This window comes from Balaenoptera ricei, chromosome 1 (genome assembly GCF_028023285.1).
Source record: "Balaenoptera ricei isolate mBalRic1 chromosome 1, mBalRic1.hap2, whole genome shotgun sequence".
NCBI classification, from domain to species: domain Eukaryota; kingdom Metazoa; phylum Chordata; class Mammalia; order Artiodactyla; family Balaenopteridae; genus Balaenoptera; species Balaenoptera ricei.
This window is the reverse complement of record NC_082639.1, coordinates 136,845,762-136,864,747: the sequence shown is the minus strand read 5'-3', so window position 1 is coordinate 136,864,747 and position 18,986 is coordinate 136,845,762. Positions and strand designations below refer to the sequence as shown.

Below are 18,986 nucleotides of genomic sequence, written 5' to 3'. Positions count from 1 at the left end.
AGGAACCGTTACTGTATAAAAATGCAAGCTTAGGATCCTCAGAATGGAGCACACAGTACTCAAAAGAGGATTTATCCACTAAGAAAGGAATAACACTTCCCTGTTCCAAAGAGATTACAGCAAAAGCCATTTCCCTAAAGTACTTAGCTCACAGATCCTAACATGTGGTTTCTTTTTATTTCTTCCCTTCCAAGAAGAAATATTTAATGATTGATCACAAAGGAAATACACAGTTGGAGGAACAGTGGGTGGATAAAACCAATCACCATTTACCTTCACAAGATCAAAGTACGAGGCCAAATATGAGCTCTTCATTATGATATAATGTGTAAAAACGGAGTGAGGGTTGGTGTGTGGTTTGACAGAAGTCTACCATCCTGCTCTTCCATAAATCATCAATTCTGCCAGTTTTAGAACAGAAAAACAAAACTTGACCTGCCATAGACAGTATGACAGGGCTTACATTTTCAAAGAACGATGCTCCATTACCTGTTGGGGCCATGGTGTCGGCCTTCCTGCTCTCCCGGTCCCCCTTCTGGGCCCACACGTGGACCGTGTACTCCACACCCGGCCTCAGGCCCGTCAGGACGGTGCTGCTCTCCTCCTTCCCCACCGGAACCTCCCCGGAGTCTCCGTCAGCAGAGGTGTAGCGCACCAAGTACCTGTCAATCACGGCCTGCACCGGGTCCCAGGAGATGGTGGCCGTGTTCTCTGTCACTTGGTCGGTCACCAGGTTTTTGGGGCTGTCAATGTCTGAAAGGAAAATGAGGATCAATAAACACTATTACTAGAGTGAGATCTTGTGGCCATGCTGTTTGGGCTGGGGCAGCTTCCTTTTCTTAGAATCTTCCTATCTCACATGTCAGTTTTCAGTTGTTTCATGGATGTAGACCTCTTTCTACATCTGGACTTGTGGGTTTTCAAGGAGGCAGAACAGGACAGCAGAGTGAGCAGTAGGGCCCAGAGTCAGAAGAGCTGTGGCCCTGGACAACTCTGCTGCCTCTGGCTGGGCTTCAGCTTCTTGATCTGTCAATCTGGACTTCCAGTTGGATGGACTCCAAGGTTCCTTCAAGAACTAATGTTCCATGCATGCCTCTCATTTCATAAATTACTAACTTGTTTTGTGAACTTGGGCAAGGCACTTCACTTCTCCGCATTAGTAACATTGAGTTGTTAATAGTTATTGTACGTATCTCTCTGAGTAGTTCTGAAAACCAAGACAAAAAATGTCATGTAGAAAGAGGCCTTGAGGGCTTCCCTGGTGGTGCAGTGGTTAAGAATCCGCCTGCCAATGCAGGGAACACGGGTTCGAGCCCTGGTCCGGGAAGATCCCACATGCCGTGGAGCAACTAAGCCCGGGCGCCACAACTACTGAGCCCGCATGCCACAACTACTGAAGCCTGTGCACCTAGAGCCTGTGCTCCACAACAAGAGAAGCCACCGCAATGAGAAGCCTGCGCACTGCAATGAAGAGTAGCCCCTGCTCGCCGCAACTGGAGAAAGCCCGCGCGCAGCAATGAAGACCCAACACAGCCAAAGATAAATAAATAAACAAATAAATAAGAAGAAAGGGGCCTTGAAAATATTAAAGTATCACAGTGCTTATAGGAAAAAAAAGTAGGCGGAGATAATATTAGTGTATACCCTGTAGAGATGGGTATTATGTGAGTTAATAACATGCCCCTTAGGACAGCTCTTGGCAGAGAGTGGATGTCCAATGATCATAAGCTATTTTAAATGATATCAGTTTGTTGATATTTTATGAATGTACAGGATTATGTTCCTCCATACTACACACAGGGAAGGTGTTCGAATATGTATTCACCAAGAAAATAATAGCGTTTCTTTGTTCCACATACGGGCATATCTCATTTTATTGTGCTTCTCTTTATTATGCATCAAAGATATTGCACTTTTTACAGATTGAGAGTTTGTGGCAACCCTGCATCCAGCAAGTCTACTGGCATCATTCTGCATGTGCCAATAGCATTTGCTCACTTTGTGTCTCTGTGTCACATTTTGGTAATTCTCATAATATTTCAAACTTTTTCATTATTATTTTATTTGTTATGGTAATCTGTGGTCAGTGATCTTTGATGTTACTACAATTTGCTGAAGGCTTACATGATGATTAACAGTTTTTAGCAATAAAATATTTTTAAATTAAGCTATATACTTTTTTAGACATAACACTATGGCACACTTAATAGATACAGTGCAATGTAAACACCACTTTTATATGCACTGGGAAACAAAAAAATTCATGTGACTTTCTATATTGTGATGTTCACTTTATTGTGGTCGTCTGGAACCGAACTCACAACATCTCTGAGGTATGCCTATAGTTCATTGCAAAAGCCATTACCCTAAGGTCCTATCACATATATGCAACGGTATGTTCAAGTGGGACTATTCTTATCTTGGTTTAGGCTGTGACCCCCAAGAAAATTGGTATTTACTTTCCAACCTGAGGGCCCACAGCCAAGGCAGGACCAACAAGTTTTGTGGCCTTTGATTGACCAACCAACTCCAGACTACAACAGAGGCTGGAGAGTACAAACAGGTGGGACTTAAAAGAGTGGATTTCTTTGGAGAGAGTTACACCGTGAGTCCCATGGGTGAGAGCCAAGCCTCGAATAAGCAGTTGCAATGGGATCCCTTACGGAGCTGCTTATGTATACTCCAGAGCAAAAGTTCTCAACCAGGGGTGATCACCAATGTCTGAAGATATTTTTGGTTCTCTCAGTTCACTGTGGAATCGGGAGGCTCATGGCATCAAATGGGTAGAGGTCAGGGATGTTGCTAAACATCCTACAATGCACAAGACAGACCCCTGCAACAAAGAATTATCAACAGTGCCAAGGCTGAGAAACCCTGCCCAAAGCTTGGGGAACACCGTGGGCTGGTGTCTGACACGTGCCTAAAACATCTGAGAGGTGAGAAAATAGCTGGTTGTGCTGCTGCAGAGCAACAAGAGGCTGCAGCATTGCAACAGACCCATACATCTGGTTGCACGGACAAAGGATGCATGTGTGTCCCTCATGGACCAGATGTGGGCCAGAGAAAGGAGAGCCCACCTGGGGCTGTTTTAGAAGCTGTCCAAGAGGATCACCCAGAGGGGTGAGGTGGGGTCACCTCACCCCTCACCAGAGAAGGGCACTGGAGGGCACCCCCAGATGTATGGGCAGAGGGGAGTAGGAGACCAGTAGGAGACATGCATGTATCTACAGAATCACTACAGTGAAAGAGGACAGATGAGGTGTCTCTGAAGAACACAAGGAAGTGTTCCATGAAGGGAAAGTTAGTTTTAACCCTTGTTAGGCCCCATGACAGACCCAAGCCAGCCGTGACTATTACCGTCAAGCAAGATCCCTCACCTCTCCTCCTCCCGACACCCCTTACCTCCCACGTACCAAACATAAATGGGCCAGGAACTCGAGTTTGCACTCTGGAAGGACAGTGCTTAAAGAATGGACTGGAAATACAAGAGAAGCCAAGCATGCCCCCTTCAACGGCAGGCAGTTAGCCCACAAAAGGCCCAAGCTGATGGAGAGGAGCAGGTTTAAAGTTACATAAAGTACGTACAATTGCATGGACGTAGACATCTTAATTACTAAAATGATACATATTGGAGGCTAGAAGTGACTAGACATTTGCTTAGTTTGAGCTAATAAAACGTTATTATTTCTGCATAAAACGCTCATCCAAAGAGCAGAAACAAAAATAAGCACCACAGAAAGGTTTTATTTATTTATTTATTTATTTATTTAACATCTTTATTGGAGTACAATTGCTTTACAATGGTGTGTTAGTTCCTGCTGTATAGCAAATTGAATCAGCTATACATATACATATATCCCCATATCTCTTCCCTCTTGCATCTCCCTCCCACCCTCCCTTTCCCATCCCTCTAGGTGGACACAAAGCACCAAGCTGATCTCCCTGTGCTATTCGGCTGCTTCCCACTAGCTATCGGTTTTACATTTGGTAGTGTATATATATATCAATGCCACTCTCTCACTTCGTCCCAGTTTACCCTTCCCCCTCCCCGTGTCCTCAAGTCCATTCTCTGTGTCTGCGTCTTTATTCCTGTCCTGCCCCTAGGTTCTTCGGAACCTTTTTTTTTTTTTAGATTTCATATATATGTGTTAGCATATGGTATTTGTTTTTCTCTTTCTGACTTACTTCATTCTGTATGACAGTCTCTAGATCCATCCACCTCACTACAAATAACTCAATTTTGTTTCTTTTTACGGCTGAGTAATATTCCATTGTATATAGGTACCACATCTTCTTTATCCATTCATCTGTCAATGGACACTTAGGTTGCTTCCATGTCTTGGCTATTGTAAATAGAGCTGCAGTGAACACTGTGGTACATGACTCTTTTTGAATCATGGTTTTCTCAGGGTATATGCCTAGTAGTGGGATTGCTGAGTCGTATGGTAGTTCTATTTTTAGTTTTTTAAGGAACCTCTATACTGTTCTCCATAGTGGCTGTATCAATTTACATTCCCACCAACTGTGCAAGAAGGTTCCCTTTTCTCCACACCCTCACCAGCATTTATTGTTTGTAGATTTTTGATGATTGCCATTCTGACCAGTGTGAGATGATACCTCATTGTACTACTGATTTGCATTTCTCTAATGATTAGTGATGTTGAGCATCTTTTCATGTGTTTATTGGCAATCTGTATATCTTCTTTGGAGAAATGTCTATTTAGGTCTTCTGCCCATTTTTGAATTCGGTTGTTTGTTTTTTTGATTTGAGCTGCATGAGCTGCTTGTATATTTTGGAGATTAATCCTTTGTCCATTGCTTCGTTTGCAAATATTTTCTTACATTCTGAAGGTTGTCTTTTCGTCTTATGGTTTCCTTTGCTGTGCAAAAGCTTTTAAGTTTCATTAGGTCCCATTTGTTTTTGTTTTTATTTCCATTTCTCTAGGAGGTGGGTCCAAAAGGATCTTGCTGTGATTTATGTCATAGAGTGTTCTGCCTATGTTTTCCTCTAAGAGTTTGATAGTGTCTGGCCTTACATTTCGGTCTTTAATCCATTTTGAGTTTAGTTTTGTGTATGGTGTTGGAGAATGTTCTAATTTCATTCTTTTCCATGTAGCTGTCCAGTTTTCCCAGCACCACTTATTGAAGAGGCTGTCTTTTCTCCATTGTATATTCTTGCCTCCTTTATCAAAGATAAGGTGACCATATGTGCGTGGGTTTTTCTCTGGGCTTTCTATCCTGTTCCATTGATCTGTATTTCTGTTTTTGTGCCAGTACCATACTGTCTTGATTACTGTAGCTTTGTAGTATAGTCTGAAGTCAGGGAGTCTGATTCCTCCAGCTCCATTTTTCTTTCTCAAGATTGCTTTGGCTATTCAGGGTCTTTTGTGTTTTCATATATATTTTGAAATTTTTTGTTCTAGTTCTGTGAAAAATGCCATTGGTAGTTTGATAGGGATTGCATTGAATCTGTAGATTGCTTTGGGTAGTAGAGTCATTTTCACAATGTTTATTCTTCCAATCCAAGAACATGGTATATCTCTCCATCTGTTGGTATCATCTTTAATTTCTTTCATCAGTGTCTTATAGTTTTCTGAATACAGGTCTTTTGTCTCCTTAGGTAGGTTTATTCCTAGGTATTTTATTCTTTTTGTTGCATTGGTAAATGGGAGTGTTTCCTTAATTTCTCTTTCAGATTTTTCATCATTAGTGTATAGGAATGCAAGAGATTTCTGTGCATTAATTTTGTATCCTGCTACTTTACCAAATTCATTGATTAGCTCCAGTAGTTTTCTGGTAGCCTCTTTAGGATTCTCTATGTATAGTATCATGTCATCTGCAAACAGTGACAGCTTTACTTCTTCTTTTCCTATTTGGATTCCTTTTATTTCTTTTTCTTCTATGATTGCTGTGGCTAAAACTTCCAAAACTATGTTGAATACTAGTGGTGAGAGTGGACAACCTTGTCTTGTTCCTGATCTTAGAGGAAATGGTTTCAGTTTTTCACCATTGAAATGATGTTGGCTATGGGTTTGTCATATATGGCCTTTATTATGTTGAGGTAAGTTCCCCCTATGCCTACTTTCTGGAGGGTTTTTATCATAAATGGGTGTTGAATTTTGTCGAAAGCTTTTTCTGCATCTATTGAGATGATCATATGGTTTTTCTCCTTCAATTTGTTAATACGGTTTATCACATTGATTGACTTGCATATATTAAAGAAACCTTGCATTCCTGGGATAAACCCCACTTGATCATGGTGTATGATCCTTTTAGTGTGCTGTTGGATTCTGTTTGCTAGTATTCTATTGAGGATTTTTGCATCTATGTTCATCACTGATACTGGCCTGTAGTTTTCTTTCTTTGTGACATCTTTGTCTGGTTTTGGTATCAGGGTGGTGGTGGCCTCATAGAATGAGTTTGGGAGTGTTCCTCCCTCTGCTATATTTTGGAAGAGTTTGACAAGGATAGGTGTTAGCTCTTCTCTAAATATTTCATAGAATTTACCTGTGAAGCCATCTGGTCCTGGGTTTTTGTTTGTTGGAAGATTTTTAATCACAGTCTCAATTTCAGTGCTTGTGATTGGTCTGTTTATATTTTCTATTTCTTCCTGGTTCAGTCTTGAAAGGTTGTGCTTTTCTAAGAATTTGTCCATTTCTTCCAGGTTGTCCATTTCCCCTTTTATGGCTGTGTTTCCTTATTTATTTTCTGCTTGGGTGATCTATCCATTGGTGTAAGTGGGGTGTTAAAGTCCTCTACTATTATTGTGTTACTGTCGATTCCCCTCTTATTAGCATTTGCCTTATGTATTGAGGTGCTCCTATGTTGGGTGCATAAATATTTACAATTGTTATATATTCTTCTTGGATTGATCCCTTGATCATTACGTAGTGTCCTTCTTTGTCTCTTGGAATAGTCTTTACTTTAAAGTCTATTTTGTCTGATATGAGAATTGCTACTCCAGCTTTCTCCTGATTTCCATTTGCATGGAATATCTTTTCCCATCCCCTCACTTTCAGCCTGTATGTGTCCCTAGGTCTGAAGTGGGTTTCTTGTAGACAGCATATATATGGGTCTTGTTTTTGCATCCATTCAGCCCATCTATGTCTTTTGGTTGGAGCATTTAATCCATTTACATTTAAGGCAGTTATCGATATGTATGTTCCTATTACCATTTTCTTAATTGTTTTGGGTTTGTTATTGTAGGTCTTTCACAGAAAGGCTTTAAACCGGTGAGGAGCAAAGAAAATTTGGTTTTGGATCAACCATCCCTCAGCATGATAGTTACTTGTGCTTTCTTCATATTTATTCTTTATGAAGGTGAAGCCTTTAGGCATTAATAACAAAGCAGGTGCACAGGCAGAGAACAAAGGACAATGAGCAATAATGTCAATGTTTAAAGACCAAACTTTGGTCTTTAACCAAACAGGACAAGCTATGCATTCTAAGAGAAGCCATTCAATGGAAGAAAGGGGTACACAATTTACTATGCAAGGATACCACCCTGCTCATCCTTGAGCCTCCCTTTCAGCCAAGGTCAGAGAAGGAAAACCAACCTAGACAGACATCAGCTTAGCAGTGACACAGTGATGATGCATGATCCATTACCTGTCGGGGCCTTGGTGTCGGCCTCCCTGCTCTCCTGGTCCCCCTTCTGGGCCCACACGTGGACCGTGTACTCCACGCCTGGCCTCAGGCCCATCAGGACAGTGCTGCTCTGCTCCTTCCCCACCGGAAACTCCCCGGAGTCTCCGTCAGCAGAGGTGTAGCGCACCAGGTACTTGTCGATCACGGCCTGCACTGGGTCCCAAGAGACGGTGACCGTGTTCTCTGTCACCCCGTTGGTCACCAGGTTTTGGGGGCTGTCAATTTCTTTAAGAAAGATGAAAGAGTGTATCATTTGCCAACTCTGTAATTCGTGAAAGGCCAGCACACAAACAACCAAAATGATGACCTCAACAAATTTCAGAGTCTGTTATATGCCAAGGGTTGGGATAACTTAAGGGTTTAATTAAGCAAGCGGTCTGAAATTTCCAAGAATTAGTTATTTGCATTCAGACAAAGCCAATATTCAGTCTCAACTCTATAAACTTTTTCCACAAGTTGCCTTTGGATAAAAAGAATTCGTCTTCACATACAAATTTCTCCTTTACCCTGGGTTTACATAATACACTCTTTTTAGTTCCTGGCTCCTTGTACCTGAAAGCAATTATACTTCAATAAATCTGTGCAACCGCTCTAACATTTTCTTTTGGAAGAAAAATATCCCAGAAGTAGGACCTGTCAGTTCTTTCCATATAAAACATTATGTCTGAGGCCATAGAAATGGGAGACTTTTAAAGTGAAGGTATTTGAGGTCTAGGCTGATAAAAATAATCCGACTTGTAGAATCTGTCTGGGTTTCTATGCAGTTAAACTGGGTTGAAACATGGGCTACACTATTTCCTGGTTGCTAACTTTGGACAAACTGTATAACTTAAGTCTTGGTCTCCTCATCTCTACAAAGAAGGAACTATCAGTACCTACACTTCTGGGTTATGGTGAATAGTACATGAGATATTGCATAGTAAGTGCTGAAATATGAGCTCTTTTTTATTACTAATGTCACTTGAGGTATGAAATATCACTTTCTCCTCAAAAATAAAAACTCTTAAAAAGTCAAAAGAACAAGGAATTGGGTGCAATGATTAGCATGCCTTTATGATCCTGTTTCAAAAACCACCTCCTTGAAAAACTGAGCTTTCTGTGATAGCAGCTGCATTTCAAACCTGTGCACCATCACTTGCTAGCTCGGCCAGGCCAGCTCAGTGGGATACACAGCCAAGGGAGGAATTGCTAGAAGGAGCACAGGACACCTGACATGAAAGACACACAGACAGCTGACATGAAAGGACAAACAATTTATCCTGGGATTCTATGCTGGCTTCAACGCCCCAGCCTCATCTTCCCTACTCCACCCCCTCACAGACCTACCCGCCATAAACACCACTAAAGATGACATTATTAACATAAGTGCATATTAAGACATGACAGAAAACCAACCTGTCATATTTCCATACCTTAGGTCTCTGCATATGCTGCTCTCACTGCTAACAGCCGCACATCCTTCTAGATTCCGTTCAGGGGTCACCTATTCCTATAGGCTGCCGTGACTCCTCTTACCCCCACTTTTTTTCAGGTTCCCATACTTCCAGGGTTATTTGTTTGCTCTGGAACATAACTCACTGCACTTTGTCTTTTTCACTTGTCTCCTCTACCCAGAGGATTGTGAATGCCATATGAGCACAAACTGTGCTTTTACCTTTGTACCCCCAAAGCCTAGCTCTGTGCCTGACACCCCCAGCAATACCACACCCCAGTGGCTCCCCGTGATCTGGGGTGCTTTACTTGCACCACGCCCACCTGTGAAAGGGGAAGCCTCTTCTCCATTCCAACTTCCACTGTCTTAAAAAGGCTGACCCACATGCTCTTTCTTTTCACAGCACTCAAAATCCTAGTGAATGGGGGCTTCCCTGGTGGCGCAGTCGTTGAGAATCTGCCTGCTGATGCAGGGGACACGGGTTCGAGCCCTGGTCTGGGAAGATCCCACATGCCGCGGAGCAACTAGGCCCGTGAGCCACAATTACTGAGCCTGCGCGTCTGGAGCCTGTGCTCCGCAACAAGAGAGGCTGCGATAGTGAGAGGCCCGCACATCGCAATGAAGAGTGGCCCCCGCTTGCCACAACCAGAGAAAGCCCTCGCACAGAAACGAAGACCCAACACAGCCAAAAATAAAAAAAAAAAAAAAAAAAAAAAAAAAAAAAAATCCTAGTGAATGGAGGGCCGTGTGTAATATAAACCAGGAGCTGGTAATCTAGAGCCCATGGGCCAAATCTGACCCACTGCCTATTTTTATAAATCAAGTTTTATTGGAACACAGTCATGCTAGTTCATTTCCATACTATCTATGGCTGTTTTCTCATTTCAATGGCAGAGTTGAGCCGTTGCAACAGAGACTGTATGGTCCCCAAAGCTGAAAATATTTACTATCTGGCCTTTTACAGAAGGTTTCCTGACCTCGACTTTAAACAAATCTAGGTCTCACCATCCTTACTGTTAACTTCTCCTTCCCCTGGAGGAGACAAGGCCCATCTGGCCCCAGGAGGCTATGCAACACAAAGTGCTTCAAGGCCAAATGCAGATTAACATTTCTGTGCACTGAACGTTTGTGTCCCTCCACAAAAATTTATATGTTGAAGCCCTAACCTCCAATTTGATGGTATTTAGAGGTGGAACCTTTGGGAGGTAATTAGGTTTAGAAGAGGTCATGAGGATGGGGGCCCCCACGATGGGATTAGTGCCTTCCTGAGAAGAAGAGGAGACCAGAACTTCCTCTCTCCACCATGTAAGGAAGAAGGTGGCCATCTGTAAGCCAAGAAGAGAGCTCTCACCAATAAATGAACCAACTGGCACCCAGATCATGGGACTTTCCAGGCTCCAGAACTGCTGGAAATAAATTTCTGTTATTTAAGCCACCCAGTCTATGGTATTTTGCTATAGCAGCCCAAACAGAATAAGACACATTTTAAGAAATAAGCATGACTATCATTTATGTAGCACTCTCTATGTCAGGCACTTACATGAATTAACTCATGTAACCCTCACACTAACCCAGTGATGTAGACATTCATATGCCCCATTTTACAGACAAGAATCTGAGGAACAGAGTCAAAGCAACTTGCCCCAAATCACTCAGCTAGTAAATGGTAGAGCTGAGATTAAAACTTGGACAGTCAAGCTTCTGAAACGATATTCCTAACCAATTATCAGCTTCTCTGAGAGTCTCCACACTAAGTGTCCACAACAAAGGCCAGTCAATAAGTGAACTGTTTTCTATGATTCCTGCCAACTGTTTGGAACCTCAAGTGGACTCCAGAATTAGGCTTCTCTGAACTCAAGGACAGCGCCAGAGGAGGTTTTAAGCAGAAGGAATGTCTGGGATACACCCCCATGCAGCCTCAGGACACCCGCAGGCCCCAGCAGAGCAGAACACAACTGGATGGAGTAAGGGAGCCCTCACAGTTTCTGAAAGCTTCAAGTCAGAATTGGTACATTTGGTAAATGTTGACTCAAGAGGGAAACCATTTCCATGGTCTGAAAGAGAGCTCCAGGTTACAGGCAACATGCCTGTACAGTCACTGCAAACTGAGATGAGCATTCAAATTCACTGTCAGCCAAATGTTTTGAGTTTTAACGTCCAAAACATGAAAATTAGACAGTGTTCCTCTACTCCAAGGGAGTTGCATATGGAATTCCAACCCAAATAAGTATGACCTTCTGTATCAAATAAAAAGGATGGTCTCTTTTGCTTGAGGTTAAAAAGGAAAAAATTCATAATTATGAAATTTGAAATTGCTTTTGCAACCCCACACCCCCACAGCTGCAAACAAAAAAGTTGATGCTAGGTGGGCATCAGCCTCCTGATTCAAAAATCAATCTTCTCCTTGCCATGAGGAAACCTGTTTATTCAGAGATGGGAGACAGTAAGAATGAGAGAAGACTCCCATCCTTCTGTTACCTGTGAGGGCCTTGGTGTCGGCCTTCTTGCTCTCCTGGTTGCCCCTCTCAGCCCACACGTAGACTCTGTACACCTCTCCCGGCTTCAGGCCCGTCAGGACGGTGCTGCTCTGCTCCCTGTGCACAGCTGTGTCCTTCGTCTCCCCATCAGTGGAGATGTAGCGCACCACATACTTATCAATGACAGCCTGGACTGGGTTCCAGGAGACCATCGCTGTGTCTTCTGTCACTCGATCAGTGACCACATTGGTTGGACTATCAATTTCTTCATAAAAATATATGAGAAAGAAAAAGTAGAGAAGGCATCTGGCTGATCAAGATCACAAATGTTTCAAGATCGAGTGCATCTGGGTGAGCTGGTTCCATAGTCTATGCAATGCAAGAAGCCCTCTCCATCATCTGTGACAGGTGGACAACTGGCCTCTGCTTGAACCCTAAGCTGAGAAAGGTCTTCCTGATGGACTTCCATTTTATAATCACTGAGCACGTTAGAGAAAACTCCTCCAAGTGTGGCCACTTGAAGTATTACTCCTTCGAGTATGTCTACCCTCGGTGGGCATATAGAATACACCTAATTCCTCTTCCTGGACACCATCCAGCAAGTATTCAAGAATAATTCTCATTCTCCTTCCTAATTCTCCTTTAATCAAACAGCTTCACCTCGCTAATTTATGCACTTATAAGTTAAAAACTATTATATTATATTATATTAATTATATATATTATATTATAAACTTATATTATCAACTTCCCAACTTCCAACTTATAAAAACAATTATATTATATCATATCATACTATATTATGTTATAAATTTATACTATCAACTTCCCAACTTCCAACTTAGAGTTTCTAGACCTGGCACTTACATCTAAACATGCTCTTGTCTTTCCCTTTTCAGAGAAAAATTCCCCAAACTCAGTTCATTCATTCAACAATTCACTGAGCATCCATCCCATGCCATGGCCATGTGATGGCACTCAGGAATCACCAATTAACAAAACAGTCAAATCCCTGCTCATGCAGACTTTATATTCTAGAAGCACCAACCCAGAACAAAATGCCCTCCATGTCCCAGACACTTTACCCCCCAATAACATAGCCTCATCCCACAGTCTCAGAAAAATCCCTAAGTTTTTCATACTTGTCCCAGTTACCCCAGGGGCTCTCAACCTTTGCCAACATTGGACACCTACTAAGTACCACCACCAGAGGGTCTACTTCAGCATGTCTGAAATACGCCCTGATATCTCTATTTTAAAAACAAGTAAGCAAAACTCTACAGGTGATTCTGATGTACCTCAGAGGTTGAGAACCTTCACATTAAGCCACATCTCCCCCATTTTTTGCATATAATACATGTCCTGGATCCACCAATTATCCTTGTTATATTTTATCTTATGGATTCCATTTATAATTTAGTCTTTCATCCAACATGGCCACTTTCCTTTCCAGCTTCTTATCACTTGCAAACCATCTGAGTGCAGCCATCAAGGTCACTAATAAAGATGCTTGCCCTGAGAACCCTACTTACAAATAGATCGGGATCCTTTTGGGTAAAGACACACAAAAAAGTCTCTTACTGGACTTCCCTGGTGGCGCAGTGGTTAAGAATCCGCCTGCCAATGCGGGGGACATGGGTTCGAGCCCTGGTCCGGGAAGATCCCACGTGCCGTGGAGCAACTAAGCCCGTGGGCCACAACTACTGAGCCTGCGCTCTAGAGCCCACAAGCCACAACTACTGAGCTTACGTGCCACAACTACTGAAGCCCGCAGGCCTAGAGCCCGTGCTCCGCAACAAGAGAAGCCACTGCAATGAGAAGACGGTGCACCGCAACAAAGAGTGGCCCCTGCTTGCCGCAACTAGAGAAAAGACCACATGCAGCAATGAAGACCCAACACAGCCAAAAATAAAAATAAAATTAAAAAAAAAAAAAGTCTCTCACTCTCAGAAACCTAAGCATTTTTCTTCTTCCCCATCTTGTAGTTCTCTTGGCCAAGAATTTTCCAGCAGAGATGTTACAACTTTACATAGCTACATTCTTTAACATCAGCTACAATGCACCTTTCTTAAGCACAGTGGCCATGTTTTATTTGTGTGCAAGGAAATGAAATACATTCCATCACCAGAGACAGTGCATATTTTATTTAATAAATCAACTGCCATTTACTGACCACATATTAAGTGCCAGGTGCTTTTCATATATTACTTTAGCAGACTTCATAGCAACAACATAAGGCATTTATCAGATTCTCCATGTACTAATTTGGGAAATTAATAACGGTTACCATTTTTAGATCACTAATTATATGCAAGACTCAGAGAGATTAGATAATTTGCCCAAGGTCACACAGATAGTAAATGGTAGTTCCTGACTCATTCTTTAAACAATCACTGAGTGCCTACTTGTAGCTGGGGACTCAGCAGTGTTATGAGTTGTGTCCCCCGCCCTTTGCAAAGGTATATCTAAGTGCTAAACCGCAGTACATCAACATGTGACCTCATTTAGAAATAGGGTCTTTCTAGAGATAATCAAGTTAAAATAAGGTCATTAGGGTGGGCCTGATCCAATATGCCTGCTGTGCTTATAAAAGGGGGAAATTTGGACACAGAGGCAGACACATACAAGGAAAGACAAGATGAAGAGATGCAGGAAGAAGACAGCCATGTGATTGCAGTGCTTCATCTACAAGTCAAAGAACGCAAGGATTGCCAATGAACACCAGAGGCTGGAAGAGACAAAGAAGGAACACCTTGAGCTGTCAGAGAGAGCGTGGCCCTGCTGACACCTTGATTTCAGACTTCTAGCCTCCATAACCATGAGACACTCAATGTCTGTTTTAAGCCACCCAGTTTTTGGTACTTGGTTATAGCAGCCCTAGGAAACTAATATAAGCAATGAAGAGAATAAAGACTCTCTACCAGGGAGCTTACGTTCTCCTGGAAGAGCCAGACAATAAACAAGTGGGGATAGTATTGGGAAGCTCAATAGGGCAAGGTAAAGGAATTAGAAAGCGAGGAACAAAAGATATTTGTGATTTTAGAAGAAAGGTCAGCGGGAAGGTAACAGCTGAGCAAAGACTGAAATGAAATGAGGCATTGGGCCATGTGCAATCTGGGGAACCTCATTCCAGGCAGAGGGAGCAGCAAGTTCAAAGACCCTGCTCCATGTATTTGGGGAACAGCAGGAGGCCAGTGCATCCGGACAGAGTAAGTGAGGAGGTCGAGTGGCTGGAGGTGAGGCCAATGAGGTGAGGAGGCAAGTGGATGCCTTTGAAAGTCATTGTAACAACTTGGCTTTAGCACTGAATGAGATGAGAAGCTTCTGGGGGGTTTTCACAGGAGAATGACATGATCTGACTTGTTTTATAAAAGGACCCCTCTGGCTGCTGCAGACAGTACAGACTATTGCAGGTCAAGAGTGGAGGTCACCTAGGAAGCTGCTACCACAGTTTATGTATGAGATGACAGGAACGTGGACAACTGTGGCAGATGAAAGTGGGCTGGGGAGATTTCAAAGATAGAGCTGCCAGAATCTGCTCATGAATTTGATGTGGGCTATAATGACTTGTTGGTTTGGGTCTTTAGCAATTTGCAGAAAGGGGTGACCATTTACAGAGATGGGGAGATCTGAGGGAGGGCAGGGTTTGCAGTAGAAGCTAGGGAGAGGAATGAGACCAATGGGAGAGGAATGGGACATATTAACTGGTAGAGCCAAGATCTGAACCCAGTCCTGTCTACCAAAGACTACACATTTCCACCTTATACCACTATAGGCTAAGAGGCACTACCATCGGCCTCTTCTTATGGAACTATAACCACTACTAAGAATGATAATACTAAACTACAAATAAAATAGATAAAGTATGATCTGAAAATTTCTTGCGACCTGAAACCCAGAAGCACTAGTGGATTGGAACTTGGAGTGGCAACTAGAAAGAGGAAATGGTCCCAGACTGTTGCCTCTGGGAGACAGGGGCTGGGCATACCTCATACCCACTTGGTAGAGTGGGCCTCTTGGGATGAAAGGGCAGTGCAGTCAGAACACAGACACCAACAGGGCCATGTCCTGGGCCTCTGGGGGCTCGAGCAGGCTCTAAGAGGATGCTCAGGAAAAAGTGTACACAGCAGGGGAGAGGACTCCCACCTCATCCCGTTGCCCCTTTCCGTGCATAGCATGATTCTGCACATGACAGGGAGGTAACGAAGAGAGCCTCCAATGGTGATATGTCAATAGGGGGAAATTGGTGCCAAATCGGGAGTGGGGACATTTGGACTGGAAAAGTGAAGATGGGGAACACCCAGAGAGTCCTGCCTCTTGAAGTTCCTGGCCCTCATCTTCTCCCGCATCTGTACAACCCGCAGTCCCAGAAGTGCCTCCCACCACCTCTCCCTGCCCCAGATCAGTGCGTGCCACCACGGCTGCCAGGACGCTCAGCACAGGCCCACGGCTTTGAAGGGTCAGGGCTGCCTGTGTGTGCAGCCCTCTCAAGATCCATCACATCCACCTGGGTGGATGGAGGAAATATTATATTATTATTAGGAGGTTTGATAGAGTAATGTATGAAAAGCTCCTGGCACATAGTATGTGGTCAATCAATGGCAGTTGGTTTTTTTTAGACACATTAGAGTTTTGTAGGTTATTTGCAAGAAGTGAGCTTATGTAACACACCTTTTCTTAGAGATAAAAAGCACACAGGAATGAACGTGAGATGAGGGGCTACCTCTGGGGATTACACAATTTAGCTCTGTGGCAGCCACTATAATATATAACATCTGGGAAAGCAGAGATCAGAAAGATGAGAGAATGACCCTCAAAGAAGAAACTGAATGTTGTCTTTCCATCACTTTCTATGGATTGAGGCCAGTCCTTCCCACTTGGCTGAACAGGGATAAGCTGCCACCAGTGATTACGGGAACCGATTCAGGAGAGTATAGCTTTCTGACACAAGGCCTGATTTCTGACACATAGCCCTGAAGCTCCTTCCCCCGCCAACAGTCCCAGAACCCCCAGGAATGGAGGAGAACCAGGAAAAGGCATCTTGGCTATGAAGAGTGAGAAGGTAGGAAGGAAAAATAGAATCATACCATGTCAGGGTTACAGAAACCAAGCCCAGAGAGGAGATGTGACTTCTCCAAACCCATAAAGCCAGTGAGAGGCTGGGCCAGCCTGGAACTCAGGACTCCCTGCCCCTTTTCTCTCAACTCCCTAACAACAACGACAACTTAAGTCAATAGGAGGCTCTTCAAAGAGCTGCTCTTCTCCTTGATAAATTTCAGGATGGGAATCAGACACCAAGATACAGATGTAGAAGGAAAGCCTCAGTGATACTGTGACCCCGCACAATACGCCACATCATTGGAAGAAGCCAGCTTAGCAGGACCAAAACCTCCCTCTCTGCCAAGAAGGAATGTGAGGATCATAAACAGTTTTTGCCGTGGAACAAAGTCTTCCTGTAGCTGCAGCAGCTGGCCAGATCCTAGAGGAGTCCCAGCAGCAGCCTCAACTGGGAGACAGGCCCTGCCGCCCCGGCCCCAGCTTCCTCCTCAGACTGCAACTTCCCACCTGCTGGACACTAGCTGCCCTGGTGGGACCTTTCTCAGGGCCACTGAGGTTACGGAGATTTAAAACAAGATTTAAGAGGCTCGATAGGTAGGATTCACTTTTGAGTGCATGTATTGGAATAAAGGTAAGCCCCATGTCAGAGATTTAATTTACAAAACTGAGGATACAGAAAAGGCTAATTAAGAGCTCTAGACACATCAGGAAAGATTATTCCACTTTATAACAAGATTCACCACAGGATTGGGTAGGGCACGGCTGTCCTCAGTCTATGCTGGCAAACCCAACAGCACGGGTCCACACTCCAGCCCATGGCCACAGGCATTAGGAACAGCCTTCTCCATTCGCAATGGCCACTTGTGAGTCACCCAGCTGGCGTAGTGGAAAACAGAACAACCAAGGTCTGAAATCCATGAGGATATTATGGGTTTGGAGGCAGAGATGGGGGACAGGGCCTATGCTACTGGTTTGAAGGTGAGTTCACGGAAGAGGTGCCTCTGGACTATAGTAGCTATGCTTTCTCAGGTCTCCTCTACTGCTTTTCATTGTGGCAATAAAATTACTCAAAAGGCACCATTTGTAGAGAATGTATGCAGAGAGATCAACCCACCGTCCTGCTATCCTCTAGCTTTGCTTCTGGAAAGCGAACCTAAATTCAAATGCCATTCACTAGTTCACTCTGAATCTCCTAAACTTTGTAGGCTTCAATTTTCTCACCTGTGAAATGGGAATAATAATGCTTACAATGCTATTAGAAGGACGGAAGATAATGTTTATGAAACCCCACGGTACCTAGAACACACAAATGCTAGAGATGCTCATTGTTTTTCAGCTGTTGGATGTATGTGTGGGGAGGCTGTGAGAGACAGGAGTTCTGAGTGTTGACAGGAGCTCATCTTGAAACATGAAGGAGTTTGAGAAGGAAAGTTTTGGGGGCTGGGCCATTTCAAAATGAAGCATTGTGTTTGGGAAGCAATAAAAAGCGAAAAGGATAATAAGAGTCGCCAAAACTTCTATTTCATAACATAGTCTAAGGGGAAAAGTTCTGAGAAAATTGTTAACAAGTGAATATGCTAGGCCATATGCTCTGCTGTGCGTGGGAGCGTGGGAGATTATAACAAAGCAAGCGGTCCTTTGTTTTAGACTCACCATGGAAAGGCATGAATCATAGACATGATTAAAAAATCATAATCATAAAAAAAATAAGAGAAGGGACTTGAAACGCATTTAGTCCAACCTTTCATTTTACAGATGGAGAAATGAAGAATAAAGGGATAGCATCACCTCTTAGTTAGGGGCCTGCCTCTCTTGTCATTTGATGTGAAGTGGCTGTGACGGTCTGATGGAGGAGTTCAGGGACATTTCTCCCTGGAGACACTGGCCTGGCCGGTGCTTGCTTCTCCGGAAACTGATCTGTTTCTAAAGGCTTGCCTGTCTAGAAGTGCCTTTCAGTGCACTTTGAGTATGTTAACAGGGTGAGCATTTTCAATCGACCCTTTCACTTTCGTGGTATTAGTTCCACTGAGTGACTCGTTAAATGGAAAATACTTGAACTGTGCCATTTCTTCCCTGCACGTGCTTATGCCATTCTTATATTCCAGTGTGTTTTTCCATCTCATGGAATGCAAAACACCTGGGGAAAAGAGAGATTCTTTTTTTTTCCCCTTACATTAATTGTCTAGCCAGGTTTGAGAGTGTTTCCTGACCTTAGAAATTATTGTGTCTTTTATTTTCATGTTGGTAAGACATATAACACAAATTTATTTGCAATCCAATAAAATATCCCCTCCTGCTTTTAGAATAGAATTGACAATAAAAAAACATTTCTTGAATGCTCATCTTCTAGTTGGGATAATATGCTTGAAAGG

General features: G+C 43.2%; 1 protein-coding gene across 1 annotated transcript in view; it reads right to left on the bottom strand.

Moving 5' to 3' along the window:
* The window catches only part of TNN (tenascin N), a 58,390-nt gene that overhangs the window by 28,847 nt on the left and 10,557 nt on the right, over window positions 1-18,986 (bottom strand). The window contains exons 6-7 of the mRNA XM_059903651.1: window positions 11,558-11,821; window positions 490-753 (exon numbers count right to left, since the gene is read on the bottom strand). Of these exons, the coding sequence (XP_059759634.1) occupies window positions 490-753; window positions 11,558-11,821 (528 nt within the window). The remainder of the gene's footprint in view (window positions 1-489; window positions 754-11,557; window positions 11,822-18,986) is intronic.